The sequence below is a fragment of the Pelmatolapia mariae genome, linkage group LG5 (assembly GCF_036321145.2).
Source record: "Pelmatolapia mariae isolate MD_Pm_ZW linkage group LG5, Pm_UMD_F_2, whole genome shotgun sequence".
Taxonomy (NCBI): Eukaryota; Metazoa; Chordata; class Actinopteri; order Cichliformes; family Cichlidae; genus Pelmatolapia; species Pelmatolapia mariae.
Genome location: NC_086231.1, coordinates 23,577,647 through 23,595,688, shown reverse-complemented (window position 1 = coordinate 23,595,688; position 18,042 = coordinate 23,577,647). Strand labels below are relative to the sequence as shown.

Sequence of the window (18,042 nt, the reverse complement as noted above, 5' to 3'; positions counted from 1 at the left end):
TCTTTTATAGCCCTCACTTCTTCAACGCATGCGTAATATTTGTTAACTATGGCTGATTTCGCTAATCAGCAAATGCGAAAAACAAAAAACGTATTTGTTTGCGCAACACGAGCGTTTCATGAGATTTTCAGGAAACACTGATAACCTTCAAGTGCCTTTCGATAATGTGTTCATAGGTTAAATCAGATCTCTTTGAGGTTACTAAAATCAGTTGTTCTGTACATCACACTCAATTTCTTAAATGTACTTTTCGCCTAAAAGGAAAAAAGTAACAGAGGCACTACCGGTGTCGCTTAAATCATTAGGAGCAAAAAATTCAGGCACTCAAGGCAGATTTGAAATAAAAAGCCTTCAGTTCAGTTAAAGAGGCACTGACACGTATCGCCATATATTTTGCCTTGCTTCCAATATCTAACTGCTTTTCGAGGGAAGCTCCTGTAAATTTCACTGAAGCGCCATTTTCCAAGTACAGTTTGATAGTGATGTTTATTCGGTTGTCCTCTCTTCTCCACTCCTTATCATCCTCACACATGGTTCATGATCAGTTATTAATGTTATTCTGTACTTTAGAAAGGACATACAGACTTTTTGCCCTCTTTTATACTTGGAAGTAGATCAGTTGTTTTGTGATTACGATGGCAGATTCACACAATGCCAGCCAGCTGGAGCCTTTTCGTGTGGCATGTTCTCCTTGTGTCCTGGGAATTTTTTGAACCAATTTTGAACCCTGACGGTTGTGGGTTGTTTTTTGGGGGGTGGGGGGTGGGGGGGAGTGATACATCCTATCTAGTCTTGATTTTTTACGACCTTGGAAATCTGCCTGCTTTTGGAGACTGACTTTGGGCCCTAACCAGCCACACTTCACACCAACATGACAGTGTGTTCATTTCAGGTGCTCTGGTTTTTTCCTGCAGTCCAAAGATATGCATGTTAGGCTAAATGGTGATTCCAAGTTGACCGTAGGTGTGATCGTGATTGTTAATAGCTGTTTGTCTTTTTGTCTTAGCCATGCAAAACAGACTGGCGATCTGTCCAGGGTGTACCCCGCCTCTCTTCTTATGACGCCTGGGATAGGCTCCAGACCAACTGCAATGGATGGATCCTTAAGCTATTGTTTTATGCTTATAAAGCTTCATTAACAGATACTGACTTTTAGTGATTAAAGTAGAAAATGCCTTAAATATAAAGTTATCCACACGTGAAACCAAAAAAATAATTCAATATGAACAGTCTTTACAAGTGTTACAAGTTATACATATGGGCCATAGCTATACTGAGTGACAAGTGGGGTAATGAGACAGGCATTTTGCATGGCATGGATTCTGCCTTATATGAACTAAGTTTGATATACAGTCTACTGTATGTGTCTCAGTGTGCCTCAGTTTGTTAGCCAATAATGAGCTATCTCAGGCTGAAGTAGCTCATTATTGGGTATAGAAATTTCAGCTTGGACTGAAGTGGTGGATTGGCTGGCATTGTCATCCCGAGAGCCATTACTAGGATAGAAACACAATCAACGCTGAGCCAGTATCTGAGATGTGCATCATCATACTGCAGTTTCCACACAATGCTGAGAAATATATTTTCAAAGACGCACATTATCACCTCTGAACAGCGGGTAGCCACTGCAGTTTCACCATTGCGCTATTCATTAAACCAACAGTGAAAGCTACACATTTTCCATTGATATATGTGGCTGCACCACTGTTGCTTCATTAATGGTAAGTACTGTGTATTATGGGCCCAAATATTTTTCCAGTAAAAGAGAGAAAAACATAATTTTTTTTCCCGTAAAAGTCTGAAATATCTTTTTTAGATTTTTAAAAGAGCAATAATTTATCCGACACCAGTCACCACAAGTTGTAATGGACTACAAGAATGAGTGTATGTTTGGATAAAATGTGAAAAAGAAAATGCACCACATCGATAAGTGCGTGGTAAAAACATGAGCAGAGTATTAGATGCACTGCTTAATATCACCACCAGAGAGAGTCAATAAGCTGCGTAGCAGCTGGGTCCATTTTGTGTGAGCTGTTAAGCAAAAACAGGCTGTTTATCCACTGATCGTTTCAGTTCCCTCTGCAGTGATGTCATTTGCTCTTTAAAATAGTCAGAACTTTTAAAAGTCAGAAGTACGCTGCAGGCAAAACAGGTCTCGACCTCTGAAACATCAGATCTTGTTCTTTTTTGCTGTACAGATAAATTACATTGAACTTACTGAACTGCAAACTAAACTCTTTCCTCTCTCTCTCTGTCTCTCTCACCATGGCAACCATGCACAGGGAGCCAGGCAATGAACACAAACCTGTTGCCGTCTCCCACGCAATACACACAGCTGCATAAAGCGCACACACATACACAGACAGGCACACAGTGCTAGTTGACAGTAGAGTGACATGTGAAAATAGTGATTAATCCTGGTGGTGTTAATGTCGCTGTGCTGCACCTTCTGTTAGAGAGAAAGGACAGAGATGCTGAGCAGCTCCCATTTTCACTGGGGTTTAAAATGAAATAGCTGTTAAGGTTATATTTGTATCTTCATGCCTTTGCAGCAGAGGAACTTATCAGATCGTGAGCTCCTCAGATATGTGAGAGTGCATATTTAAAGGGAACAAACGGCGAGAACAAGACTTTTTCTTTTCAGTTTGAGCCTGAATAAATGTGAAAAATGAGCAGCGACCTCCGGGGGATGTAAAAACGGAGCCAGCGTGAAAGATGCCAAAAACTGCAGTTCTTCTAATGGCCACTTGAGGCTGGCTCCAAAAGCAACTCAGTCCCGTGCTAAAATGTGCAGCTTTTCAGTAGAAATAATCACAATTACATCCAGGGGAAACGTTTTGTGCCTTCTGCTTTTTTACCCTTCTTGTTGCTGCTGCAAGTGGGATGCTTTTTGTTCAATTTTTCATAGCTCACCCGTTTACATTTTAGTAAGAGTTAAATACAGGGGCAGGGCCACTTTGAGTGAATGGTGGATGATGGCACAGGAAGCTGTAAAACATAGCTAGTTCAAGGTCAGGCCAATGGACTTTTGTCTTCTGGAGCGTTTTTAAGGAAATCTAATAAATAATATGACCTGATGTGTGGTTACATGTCATGCTCAACCAAGAACCATGTGTCTTAAAGCCGTTTATCAGGGCTGCAGCCACCTTTTATTATACAGTGAGTGGTTAAAACTATCAAACGTGTACTGAAAGAAAAAACAAGATGAAAATGTAAATACTGTAAAAAGTGTAAACACTGCTCTCTGTTCAGTTCTCAGAACTGATCTCATTCTCCACCCTCACCGCCTCCCCACCCACATAATTCAGGCTTTTCAACAGCCCGTTGCTATTAGATACTGCTGGGCCTATCACCATGGCAGCAAATGCTCAATAATTTTCCCTCAACTATGCTTCCGTGTGCAAGCTCTCGCACATACACAACCCTCCCACATCACATTTAGCTGTGCAGAAACGTCCTTGAGTTTTTGAGTGTTCCCAGGTCCAGTTGGGGAACATCCCACCTGCAAACAGAATTCAGAAGCTGTGACAGGATCGAGATGCTCTGCCGCACATTAGAAGATGACTTGTTTTAAAATCATTTTTCAGAAGCAGGCTGTTACAGCATGACATAACGTGTTGCTGAATTTTTTTGTACCACCATGCGCCCTGTGCATGTGTGGTTTTTCTGACGAATCGATCTCATTTCTTCCTGAAGTTTACAGAGCGCTTGCTTCTGCTCAGATGTGCTGAGAACAAAGAGCCTGTTTTCTTAAAAATGTAAATGATGTGACTCAGGATTTCGACTCACTGACAGCTGAAGACATACAGTACTTTCAAAACATTTGCAAGGTTGTGTCAAAACACTGTCACTACTGCTGCAGCAATGAGCCAAATTTGTATATATGCTGCCATACTTCTGTCTTTAGTGTGTGCGTGACGCAAATATATTAATTTCCCTGCACACATTTACACTTCGTCCTTGCACCTGATCTATCAAAACCATTTTACCTCCAGTGTGCTAGTAAGAAACAACTGTAACAACGGCCGTGACTTGAATGTCCACATCATGTGTCCATGTCTCAGGAAGCTGATGTCAGCTTAGGGAAGATGAAATGAACAAACAGAGAAAAAGAAAGGTGAGGCAGGGAAAGGAGAATTGGGAGAGTGAGAGGAGAGTTGGTGGTGGTGGTTTGGGGTGGGGGGTTTGGGCAGAGCTGATTTTCTTTCTCCAATAAAAGCGACAACCCCTCCTTGTTGCTATGGCGACCCCCTCTCTCTCCCTTCCTTTCAGCGAGCTACCACTTATCCTTGCTGCCTTTCAGTCAGCAGGGCATGTGGGTGTGCGTGCTTTTGTGTGTTGGCTCTTGAATGAATCAAGCAAATGAAGGGGAGAGCCATTAGAGACCCAAGTCAGACTATGTGACATGCACACACACACACACACACACACACACACACACATGAAGATATATATACGCACACACACACACACACACACACACACACACACACACACACATGAAGATATATATACGCACACACACACACACACACACACACACACACACACACACACACACACACACATGCATGAATACACACGCACACGCACACACACACATGCATGAAGATATATATACGCACACACACACACTCACACACACACACTCACATGCGTGAATACACACGCACACACACACACACACACGCATGAATACACACACACACACACACGCATGAAGATATATATACGCGCACACACACACACACACACACACACACACATGCATGCGTTATTACACATTAGTAATCATCATTTTGCAAAATAAAGCTTCATACTTTTCTGTTGGCTGACTTCTCAGTTCTTTTCTTTTTCTCACTCTTTTTGGCACTTTCATTATCACAGCATATTCTGCAGGAGCGACTCGCTATCATCTACTTTCTTACACAACCATCTGGCTGACTTTCAACCACAACGCACCCACTCAAATTATAATGATAAACACAGCACTATATAAATGTATTTAACTTTTACTTCCTCTTTTTTTTAAACAAGCAAATTATAAGTGATTGGAGGATAGCCTCAAATCCAACTTTCATGTCACCACTGGCTGCATTAAAATGTACTTAGAGGTCTAATATCAGATTACAACACAGAGAAAAGCTTTGCGACTACTGCTCTAATCTTGTTACCCTTCACTTCCCACCTTTAATAACCTCTCTAAGTGCTAAAACAAAAAATGCATGTCCTCATGTAAGTTTTTAACAGCTCCCAGCAACGTTTGACCCAGCGCAGACTCAGGATGGCATGTCACTGAACTTTTAATATTTAAAGCATGCATCTAAAAACTGATGGATTTTGGTGGTGGGTGGTGGGGGGTCAGGGGGTAATCATTCTTCATTATATTTTCTGTAATATATATATTAAGTAGCTGTGCTATCTAATATACTTCCTGTAATATAATACTGTGTATGGGGACTGCTATTAATCTGTGGTCTCCCAAAAGCATGATCTGACAGAAGAAGTAGTCTAAGAATCCACTAATGGATTGCCATAAATATGGATGATCCTTGCAGGATGAGATGGATGCTCTGATCGTGCTGGTGGAATATTTGCATGTATCAGTATTGACTTTTTATTAAGTTGTGCATTTCTATTAGAACCCACTGTGGTTTGTACTCTGCATTAACACTAGTGGCTAAAGACATACATTAAAACTGATCTAAGTCACCCTATGTTTGGCTATGTTTTTGGTTTTTTTGTCTCAGTTCTTGAAGAAACTTGTCTTTAGAAGCTAAATGCTGAAACATGTTCACCAGTTAGTTGCTAATTATGTCTGTCTGCTATTTGGTGCTTGTTAGGAAGGAAACTGGGAGCTTTTTATTGGGGGGGGGGGGGTGTCAGTGAAAACAGCTCCTGACAGAGACAGGAAACAAAGAAAGACAGTCATGGTCTGGAAAGAAATTGAAAAAGTGATGTCAAGAAATGTAATCTGTAAAGCTTCCAGTCTAAAATGGTTTGTCCACAATCTGGAAAAAGAGGGATTTTCTGATTCCCTAGCTTTACTGGTAACTTAAATGATCTGCATAAACACTATACAAACACATTATATAAACACTATTCTTAAAAATAGTTAATATGGAAACATTGTTTGTCTGTGAGCTGGAAACGGGAAACAAGAAGTCTTTTATTGAAAAATGTTTTTGATGACCTATCCATGCACCCTGACCTCCTTGCTGTTTGGACTTGGTAAGTGTTTGTCTCACCTCAGTTCTTTAATCATGTCATATTCACCATCAAACTCGTTTTACATCATGTGCTGCTTAAATCCCAATTTCAGCTCAAGCGGGCCAGACCAGTTAAGCTAAAGTCCAGTAAACGATTTTTAAAACAGCACCTCCAAATCTGATTTTACAGAAGGTTTACTAGAATTTGTTTACTTGAATTTCCTGCAGTGCACTTTCAAAAATGTGTTTCAGTTTTTTCACATTATGAAGACATGCTGCTGTAGTAATTTAAAGAAACTCATTAGCACGCTCCATTGGGATTTCACTGTAAGAAATAAAGAAATTAATCCTCTAATTAAAAAGTTTTTTATGTCTTTTACTGTTAAATTTAAAAAAAACTTAATTGTTATTTAATGGAATATCAACGCTAAGAAATCAGTTAATTTTCTGGTGTATGACCATGTTTTGTGTCTTAATAAGAAGGATGACAGAAAAACTAAAAAAACAAATGGTAAAAATAAAAAATGTGTCCCCTCCCTCTTTGAAATGCTCAAATTTTTTAAAGCCATACCGTGGGCCAGACTGGATTCTCTGACAGGCTGGTTCTGGCTCCTGGGCCTTATGTTTGACACTCCTGCTCTAGATGGTGCAACACACTAATTCTTCAGTGTCATCAGGGGGTGACAAGCCTCACTAAAGTATAGCAACATTTTTGACAGGTACAAGTACACAGTCCGGGTGCTTATAGCGCACAGCATGCATTTATACTTGTCACTCAAAACAGCAAGTGTGTGTATATGAGATTAGACAAAGCATCTGGCTGGATAATGAAAACTGCTCTCTTTTTTTTAATGTTATAACTCCTTCTGTAATTAAATCTTAAACGCAGTACTGTTATGCCTGTGACTGTTTGCTGATACTCATGCGCACCAGTGAAACCACAAATCCTGTTTACAGATTAATCCCAGTTTGACTCCTGAGGATGAGCTTTCACCTTTCCTGTTGTCGCTGGAGCCCGTGTTAATTTAAAATACATATTCTATGCCGAGATGTGATTAGGGACCAATATTAGACTCGCTTAAATCATGCTGTTTGAGCTGCATACCTCTCTGCTCATCAGCGCACTCCATTAATATGAAAGGCAGGTTTTGGTTTTCAAGTCACATTTACTGTCAGCACTCAAATGCATCTCACTGCTGTAACTGAGGGTGCTATATGCAAAAAAAGACGCCACTTCAGTCTCTGTCTGCTTTGATTTTACACCATTTATATATGATATACTATACACTACATGCCTAATTTGTATTGCTGAAGCTTGGAACATGCTACAGAGTAAACATTTATACTCTACCCTCTTTTTTTAGTCTATAGCCATGCCAAGTATTAACATATATTAATATTATGTGTATATATATATATATATATATTCATACTGCAGTAAGTCTGAGAGCCTCTCAGTGTCTGCCTCCCTACTGGACTAAATTATTGTTCTTTCAGACATAAATTATCACCATAGCCACCCCCTGTCAATGTGACATTATACAGAAGCTGTTTACAGAGCCAGTTCAGAATCAGCCGTGTAAAGATCTGATACCAGAGCCATAAACACAGTAAATGATGCTTTTCTTTTCTGTCTGAAGTAAAGATTTGTCCCCCCTGGTGTTTTATAACCTCCTGTGCATGACCTGACATTATAAACAGGTCTTTAATGCACACATGATGGCAGAAAACTAAAATGCCACCAGGGGCCAAAAAAAACTTCTCATCCAGAAAAAATTACACGTTGCATGGAGCACATGTGGCTTTCTATCAGCTTGTGGAAAGAAAATGAGAACGAGCGAGAGTGAGGCAGGCAACAGAAAGAGAGGTGGAGAAATGAGAGGGGCAGAAGCACTGCTGCAGAACACCTCATCTCCTCTCTAGCTGGAGGGAGAGAGAGCGAGAGAGAGCGATAGAGAGAAGAGGAGAAAGATAGAAAGAGAGAGAGAGAGACTCAGTCTATGCCAATTTTCCCTTCAGCCCTTGTGATAGAGAGGGAGCTGGGGAAGTGATATTTCAGGAATCTTAAGAGATCAACAAACGTGCGAGAGGGGGAAGGACAGAAAACTCGGCATGTGAAGAATCTGCAGAAACAACGACTGAAAGCGAATGGAGAAGGGAAGAAACGACAGAGAATGAGAGAGAGATGTAGTCTGTGCTTCTGCTGCGGTAAGATAAAATATGTTGTATTTTCTGAGCAAACTGGACTCTGTAGCACTCACAGAAGCATGTAGTTGCTCTTGCACACATGCAGCTGTGGTGGATGCATGCATATTCACTCTGAATGAAAGCGGGATTGATTCAGTAGTCATGGGAGCAGGTGTGTGTGTGTGTGTGTGTAGTGAAAAAGCTTGAGTGTCTCTGCAGGCAGAGAAGGAAAATAAATGATGAGTTTGTGTATATGGGTGTCTTAGTGCTGGAAGAGATTCAGCTGCAGAGCAATGCGTCTGTATGTGTGTGTGTGTGTGTGTGTGTGTGTGTGTGTGTGTGTGTGTGTGTGTGTGTGTGTGTGTGTGTGTGTGTGTGTGTGTAATTTTTAAAGTATCTGCATCCAGCACCTCTATCTTTGTCATTCCACCCCTCTTTCCTGCTCTCTAAATCCTCTCTGTCTCTATTCCGCTCTGTTGCACTGTCCTTGTGTCATATCTGCACTTACCAAGCAAGACGTATATGCAAAGACTATTTGACATGAGCATGTGTCTTTTCTTCATACAAATCACTCTTTGTCTTGCAGCTTCATTCAGTCTCTGCCTGGCTTCTCTCAAACTGGAGAGTCCAAAGGAGCCCAAAGGAGAGACGTGTTTGACTTTAACTCCCGGAGAAGCTTGAATGCGACTGATCTGATATACCCCGTCCTTTTAATCCCTATGTTCTTCTCCGTGAAAACTTTCAAAACACTGATTTTTTGACAGTACCCTTAAAAGGAAAGACAGCCCCTTGTAATTCAGTACCCGACATGCAAAAATTAGTTTTGTAACATGCTAAATTTTAATCTAGCATACCTCACTTTCTTTCATTGAGTTTGTGTGAATGAGTATCTGTCTACGTGCCTCTGCTTTTACAGGTTCTTTTGCTAATTCTGCATTAGATTTAATAAAAGTCTTGTTATTCAGGTAGACAAGTAAGAACTTAATTGCATGCAGATACTTGGGTGCAGAGTTTATTGCCTGTGCATCAAGCAAAACAAATACATGTGCTAACACATTTTTCTTTAAAACTGTCGATACTTAACATTTTGTTTGCTTTTTCTGTGTCTGTGCGGGTTTTGTGAGTGCAACCATTTGTAGGAGGAATGGTAATGTGTACCATTAATCTGTTTTGGTGGGACATGGACAGATGTCATGCCAAGCTCCAAGCACATAAGCTTTATCTAACAATCCTGAAAAATACGCATCATTTTCTATTCTTTGAAGACTGGTATGATTTGAAAGATAGATTTTGGAAACTGTTGCAATAAAACTCATAAATACATAAATGGACAAATCCATAAGAGCTTCTACTGAGCCTGAGTCAATGCTTTTATTTCTATTAGGAGCACATTTCGTAGAAAGCACCGATACCAAGTAATAACTGCACTGGCATTTAAGTAATGATACAGCCAGAACAGACGACACATCAGACAATGAACTACAACCCCTTTTTTTGTTTTTGGCAATGTCTACTCATGACAAATGGTTATTAAAAGTAATCAGTGGGTTTTATTGTTTTGATTTTGCATCCCATGATCCTGAGCCAAGAACATAGTGTGCTCGTAGTCCCAAAAGGCAAGCAGTAGCATAAGATATTCTTTGCAGGCGTGGTTAAAGGGAAACTCCTCTGATTTTACAAATCGAAGTGTGTTTACAGGCCTCCAGGTGTTACACACCAGCAGTTTCACACATAAAGTCCAAATAGGCTGTACGCAACCTTTTGTGCATTCAAGAAAAGCCAATCGTGTGTAGCTGGAAGAAAAAGCCTGATCATTATCTTGAAACTAGCAGCTCGAAGCTACAATAAATAGCTTTTGCACTTAAATGTTGAAGAAGAAGAAAGTATGGATTAAAAGTGGTATCTCTTCATCTGTGGTATTGATTGTGAGCATTTTTTTCACTGTCCAATTAAACTGGAGGAGCACTACTAATATTCTTTATGAATTAGCAGTGAGACAGCTTATGGTAAGGTGGTGCATGTACACATGTACACAGATTTTAATTCAAGTGTCAGTGCAGCTGTTTTTTGCGTTTTGTTTTTATTGCCCTTGTATAGTCGGGATACAGTTATATATGGGGCTTAAATGTGAATCATAGGAGTGTACAGACCAATAATGAGCACTAAGAGATAAAGAGTGATAAAGAAATGCCCACAGAATAGCGATGACCTACAGATGAAAAGCTTTTAGCACATATTGGTCCCTTTTGTTTGTTACGACACATGTATTGTGCAAGTCCCCGATAAATAAACAACAAATAGTGATTAAAAATTATTTATCCATAGTCAAAATTACAAGTCCTCACATCACGAGCCCTTTGTATACACCTATCAGCACGTTGTTCTGCTCTCCTGAAACTGCCAAAATTGCTATGAGCTTTTGAGAGCAAATGATAAAAAATGGAGGACATCAAAATTAAATGACAAATCCATTATTGAGCAGGTTGCTTGTAAAAAGATGAGAGAGTGGAGATGAAAGCGAATGGCTGATAGAAGCGTAAGAAGAGCCCCGGGAGGTGGGAACTGCTCCCGTGTCGTTAGCGTCTCAGCTCAGACACTGACTTACACTTTGCACCCACAACAATTGTTTCACAAATCTTGCATACATTTCAATAATATGGTGTTTGGATGCTTATAGCTTTCACTGTCGTCGTAACTGCTCTAAACAGAGGCAGATAATTAATTTTATTGCTTGATAGTAATTTGGCCGACAGACATCAGCTGTACATGATCTTCTGTTAAGTCAAGAGACTGAAGCCTGTAGCGGTTTGGATAGGAAAACTCTGCAACCGTGATGAAGGGGTATAAATTCATCTAAATATAAACAGTTTTTATTATCACGCAGAACAGAAGTTCTTGTGTGGAACACCTTTAAGGCAGACGTAGCAGTGCTTTCATCTTTTTTAAAGTTTACTTTGTGTGGCAAAGTTATAAAGGCATCGTCTGGGTTTAGACTGGTAATCTGTGAGAATTGCTTTCACGTCAGTTTGGCAGTGGATGTGAAATCTTCTGGGACAATGAAGGCATGATTGTACGACCAAAACAGGAGAAGAATAGTGCTTTTGTTTTCCCCGGCAGCTATTTGTAATTTTCCCTAGGTAGCTGAAATGGTGGAAGGTGGATAAAATTGTGGAAACTCTGTTCATCAGAAGACAAAGAGCTGAGAGAAATAAGAGAAGGGGAAGAGGGTGAGTGACAGAAATGGAAAGCAAAGCCTTGGACAGGCAATCACTTGATGGATTCACTCTGGGATTTAAGAGGGTTCAACAGCAGTAGTCCAACCTGTTGAATATGTTGTGCTCAATAGGACTTGGAACTAGTGATTGAGCCCACAAACCTGTCAGGAAAGTGTTTACCGAGGTCAAGTGAGCTCAGGACCATTCTACCAGAGATTTCGACACAAGTCGCCTCCTGCTGGCCAATAGAAAGATTGCAGGTTCAGGGTACTTTTGCACTGAATGTGTGGTTATCCGTTTCATAAAACACTGAGTGGCCTTTTCTGGAGTACAGTAATTTAGGAGACAGGACTCGACATTCAGCTGATGTTACTTTCACTGGATCACTAAAAGTAACATCAGTGGCCGACTTAGAGGTCAGTTTTGGCGATGTTGGAGAAAAGGTTATCCAGTGACATCTCAATTCAAAGAACTTCCATCAAATCAATTTCTGCTGTGACCACCTCTGCTTTTTCAAAGCGCTCCATCACTCCATGGCGCTGAGATCTGCCACAGGTCTCAATCAGAACTCTCTGACTCTATGTTTGAGGTTCCTGCCATGATGTAGATTAAAGCAATGAAAAAAAATCAAACATCTCCCTGATGGTGTTGCAAGCTGGACTAAAACTGCACATTGCCTCATTCCAGTTATTGTTGTCAATATACAGTGTATCCAAAGGAGTCATCATAACACAGAGTCTACACGGGAGATTTGCAAAAATAAATCAACTATGTGGCTAGCCTTAGCTATTATAACTTAAAGGTTACTCCAGCGGATCCAAAAGAATACTTTGTTCTGGTGAAAATAAAAATGTGAAATACCAGCTAGAGGGCGAAGTACACTGTGACGAGATATGCTTAGATCGGTATATAATATATAACATGCATATATGAATATGTAGTAATATATTGATTAAAATGTCTGTGCGTCACGTTCACGTATGTTTGGAGCTTCCTGCAACAAATCAGTGTAGTTGTTGTCTCTGCTAGAATAATAAATAACTGAACCCATTAAAAAAAAAAAAAACACTTTTCCAACAAAGTCCAGAATTCTGTAACTCTGAAGTTTAGTGTCTAAAGGTCAGACTTGTCAAAGTAATTCTGTGCATTTAAAATATAAATATAATGACTTTTGCTGGCTATTTTTATGCACACTGAAAGTAATTTTTCTGCGTTTTTTTCATCTATTTGTTTTGGGGGGTTTTTTGTTGTTTTTGCATGTCTGCAGTTTTTTATGATTGTTAATATTGTTTGCATGGCGTACGACTGGCTACTTATTTTTACTGGTTCATTTATCACAGTGGGCAGTCACACTGTGTCAGTCAGGCAGAGCTAGTGATTAATGAAGCAATTTAAAGCTTAAGTTTGGGAGCTGATGTAGTCGTCCTCCATCAGTTGTAACAATGTTACCGACAGCAGAAAAATATTTCAGCTATACCTTGTCACCAAGGTTGTTATAAATAGTTAACTAAGGAGATATGAAAAACATTTTACCTGAAATAAAATGTAAAAACACAAAGGAAATTTCCTCGCTCTCAGCTGCTGTCACATTTAACAACACAACCTGCCTGAAGAGGTTTTGTTTATTTACACTCAGGTTGTGTTTGTTTTGCAACATCTGTACCAAACTCCTCAGCCTTTGCCTTTGGCACATATCCTCCACGTTATAATAATTCAAGAGATTAAACCTCTAAAACTAATGAAAGCTAAAAACACACATATAAACACACATCCATAAAGTGAATTAAAAAACAAAAAGTGAAAAGAAATAATAATACTAATAATAATCATTTGAGCTTATCACTTAGGCCTACAGCTTAGGTCATACTTTGCCTGGTTTAAAAAAAATGTCTTTGGTGAAACCAGATTTCTAGAAGCTGATATTTCTAAGGACAGCACATAATTTTTCCCACCGTAGGGTGCCTGCAGTTTTGGTCAGCTAATTACTGGCATGGTGCTCTAAATGTTTGATGTGTTAGTGTGACGATTTTGCACCATGAATACCGAGCAGTAAGTCTCTTTGGTGTGTGTGTGTGTGTGTGTGTGTGTGTGTGTGTGTGTGTGTGTGTGTGTGTGTGTGTGTGTGTGTGTGTGTGTGTGTGTGTGTGTGTGTGCATTACATTCACTGAGTCTTTCCCTTTATAATCTTAAATACAGAACACTGATATGAACATAAAAGAACCTTGGGGTCTTTTTAACTGTTACATAATGAATAACATTTGTGGGACGCTATGCTCTGACGGGCTCTGAATGTGAAGTACCAGCGTGAAATATTTATGTACATGCTACGTGATTTCATCATTCCTGCATATTTACCCATTCTCCTACCAGCTGAGATGCGATTACAACAGAGCACAATCTTCTCCCTGCTTCGTCTCTTAGTTTTTAATCATCATTCTGTCCGTGTCTAACGGTAGAGTCAAGGCTAAATCTCACACTGAAAAACGGACATTCTCATCTCAGACTTTTTACCCGTTCTCGTCCATCTTCTTTTCTTTATCTCCTCCCTATTCTGCTTTTAAAGCTCTGCCTGATTCTACCATGACCTTGCTATCGCACATGAGCAAAACTGTGCTATATTTAAAGTCTCACATGCAGCATTAACAGACTGTACGAAACAGTTTTTATGCTCCCTTTTCTCTGAATCCCTTTCTCTCTTTTTTGTTCTGTTTCTGACAAACAGAGATCCGCCGCACCCCGAGCTATGAGTCCTCCGCTTGTGGTCAGGATGTGAGACTGATGATGTGAAAGCAAAGGCCGTCATCAAGCTACAGCCGCTGTGCAGTCCCACTTCTACCACTGCAATCAAAGACGCACAATAACACTCTGGTTACAGTAGGGCCTCTGCAAGCTCAGCAAATGGGAAGAAACACATTTCAGCTTTTTAATTCTGTGTGAAACCACCGTTGATGTCTGTCAACATTATAGTCCCTCTTTAATTGGGTGCCACTTTGTGAATGATGACACTAAACCATCTGTCTGATATATACAAATAGCTTGCGTGCCTGTTCACACTACAGATTTACAAAAATTGCTGTCCAAATGATTAAACGCACATCTCCATAACAAACTCCTCTCCAGCTCGTCTAAATCACCTGTAAGGATTATGAGGCCGGCTTTAGTGCTTCTACAGTCACATTGTCTCTTGTGTGTGTTCGGTGGTATGTGTGTGCCCATTGTTATGGGCTCCCAACCTCCCGCACTACCATGGCATGTCTCGTGTCCCGCGAGGTGTGTGTGTCAGATCAAGCCATGGTTCTCCCCCGATTCCGTTTACCACGAAGCCCCCACTGTGGACTGCAATGATCTGCTGCTGACTAAGCTCCCATCACCAATACCCCTGGACACGCACACCTTGCACCTGCAGAGCAATCTCCTGTCAGTTCTGGACACTGCAGTGCTCCATGGACTTCCCAACCTCACCGACCTCGACCTCTCTCAGAACCGCTTCAGTCATGTCAGGACTATAACCGACCGTTTCTCCCTTCCCTCCCTTCTGTCTCTACACCTGGAGGAAAACATTCTCACTCACCTTCCTGAGGCTTCTTTTGCATCACTGCCAGCTTTGCAGGAGCTTTTTCTCAGTCACAACTACTTACATTCGATAGCACCTGGGGCCTTCATTGGTCTGGACTCGCTATTCCGTCTTCATATCAACAACAACAGACTCACCACTGTTAACCCTCAATGGTTCAAGGCTTTGCCTCGCTTGGAGGTTCTCATGCTTGGGGGTAATCCTGTGGAGTCGCTTCCTGAGCGTGGCTTTATTGCCCTGAAATCCCTCCGGAGTCTTGTCCTTGGCGGTATGGGTCTAAAAGGTTTGGCTGAAAAAGCACTAGAAGGGCTGGACAGCCTAGAGAGCCTCTCCTTCTATGATAATCTTCTGAGTAAAGTTCCAACTCAGGCCCTCAGGAGAGTACCAGGATTGAAGTTTCTTGACCTCAATAAGAACCGCATCAAACTGATTGGGACAGGAGACTTCCAAGACATGGTTCACCTGAAGGAGCTCGGTTTAAACAACATGGAGGAGCTGGTTTCCATTGATAGGGCCGCCCTGCAGAACCTTCCAGAGCTCACCAAGCTTGAGATCACAAACAACCCACGTCTGTCCTACATTCATCCACAGGCTTTCCTCAAGCTGAGCAGGCTTGAGAGTCTAATGCTCAACTCCAACTCACTGAGTGCTCTGCACCAGCACATCATGCTCTCCCTGCCAAATCTTCAAGAGGTCAGCTTACACTCCAACCCTCTGCGATGTGACTGCCTGTTTCACTGGGCAGCCAAGGAGGTTTCTCATCCCCGCATCGAGAAAGACACCGAAGCAGATGCACAAACTCCCCGAGTAGTGCGTTTCATTCAACCCCAGGCGACCTTATGCTCAGAACCTCCAGAACTCAGAGCTCGCAGGGTGAGAGAGGTGTCCTCAGGAGAGATGTCAGCCTTGTGTCTTCCCATGATTCCTGCCAGCTCCCTGCCTTCCTTCGTAGGGGTCCGTGAAGGCGGCAAACTGGTTTTGCACTGTCGAGCTCTTGCAGATCCACAGCCTGAATTGTACTGGGTGACCCCCTCTGGTCTGAAACTTCATCCGGAACCGATGCATGCATCCAAAGCTTCTTCAGCTCCTCTCCCCTGCAAGAGCCGGAGGACTTCTGAAGAATTCAACCTCACATCTGAAGCCAATACCCCTCGCCAGCAAAATGAAGACAATATTCCCTGTCAGCTCCTCAAACACTACCGGGTACTGCCTGAAGGAACTCTGGAGATCAGCAAGATCAGTGCCAGAGAGGCGGGATTGTATACATGTGTGGCTGAGAATGCATTAGGAGCAGATACACGCAGCGTTAATGTAGGTGTCCATAACAGAGAAAAGAGAAGAAACCAGGGGGCAGCTGCTAACCTGAAGAAGTTTCAATTACTGAGAGCAGATGCCAGGTTCGAGGTGAGAGAGATCAGAAAACATTATGCTATCCTGTCTTGGCAGAGTGGACACAACCTCCCCTCAACCCGCCTGTCCTGGCAAGCCATGTTCTCCAAGGCCCACTCGCCCACATACACCACACGCATCCTTGCTGGTACACAGAGCTTCAACCTGACTCACCTGCAGGCTGGGACATATTACAGAGTCTGTATGCATTTAGGAATCAGTGAGGGCACAAAGCATGCCAGCAGGAGATTAAGAGAGAGCAGAAAGCCTCAGTGCGTTTCATTCAGGACAAAGGATGCCCCTGAACCCCAGCCCAGCCTGCAGCTGAACCCACAGCTGACCTCCACAGCAGTCACACTACTGCTCCTCGCGATCATACTGCTGCTCGCAGGTCAGGGCTGGGACAGTGAGCCTGGTGAGGGGACAGGAAAGAACCATAATACCTCCCATCATGACATAAGGGGTTACAAAGCTCTGATCTTCAATCAAAAGGCAAAAGGAAGTGACGACCCTCAGCCAAAGCAGAGCGACAAACTGCTACTACATCAGAACTGCTGAGATAATTGTACACACTTAAATGCAGTAACACTGACACACACACACGCACACAAAATGTCAGATACACACTTTGTTATTAAGAAGAGGGGAATCATAGATGAAAGCCGTAAAGAGAGAGAGAGAGATTTGTATTTATTTTATATACCGTATAAAGTATATATTGACATTGTTTCTGTGTTGAGATGTGTTGTAAATGTCTAACCCCTAACCAGGGAAATAAAACTGGACAATCAAACTCCTGCTGTACAGTGAGTGAGCACAGGAGAAACAAATGAGCCAGAGCTGCCGATGACCACTGGACCGAAAATAAACAGAGACTGATTCAAGCCAGAGACTTATATTTACAGACGGGAGCAGCTCAGACCTCCAGGGTTTTGTCATGTTTGCCGTCTATGTGTTCCACAGACTGAACCATGAGTTTCTTGAAGCAGATGAAAGTCTGCCTTAAGACTGACACTGAACAAAATCCCTGCTTTTTTGGACTCTGTAAGTCAAAGTGATTGATGTAACAACCCTTCTGCTTAGCTTTCAAAATCTTGGACTGGGTTGTCCATCTTGCAGTACGCTACATGTACAGCATACTCATCCGGATTCCTCACCTAACATCCTACATTCTGCTTCAAAATAAAAGTGATCTGAAAGTGATTGTGTTAAATTCTATTTTGAGCTACACACAATAAAATCTCTTTTCCATTTACTCGATTTTACTCTTTCTTTCCATTTTCCTGACCTCAAAACAATTTCAAAAATACTGAAAATACACTATTTGATTAGGGCTCGAGGAAATACAGAAAAGTTCCTGCATCAAAATCTTCTTACTGATTCATCTACAGCTACAACCCCTTCCTCATCTGCATGCAATTATCATTTCTCCACGGTAGAAATAGGTATAATAGCTCAGGATAGATGG

At 41.5% G+C, this 18,042-nt stretch overlaps 1 protein-coding gene across 1 annotated transcript; it reads left to right on the top strand.

Annotated features, from left to right (window-relative positions):
• The first annotated feature begins 8,143 nt into the window (after positions 1–8,143).
• On the top strand, positions 8,144–17,793 carry lrrn2 (leucine rich repeat neuronal 2). The gene is made up of 2 exons (XM_063474306.1): positions 8,144–8,417; positions 14,334–17,793. Exon 2 carries the CDS (start codon positions 14,757–14,759, stop codon positions 17,130–17,132), a length of 2,376 nt encoding a protein of 791 aa, XP_063330376.1. The 5' UTR covers positions 8,144–8,417; positions 14,334–14,756; the 3' UTR covers positions 17,133–17,793.
• Positions 17,794–18,042: the final 249 nt, after the last annotated feature.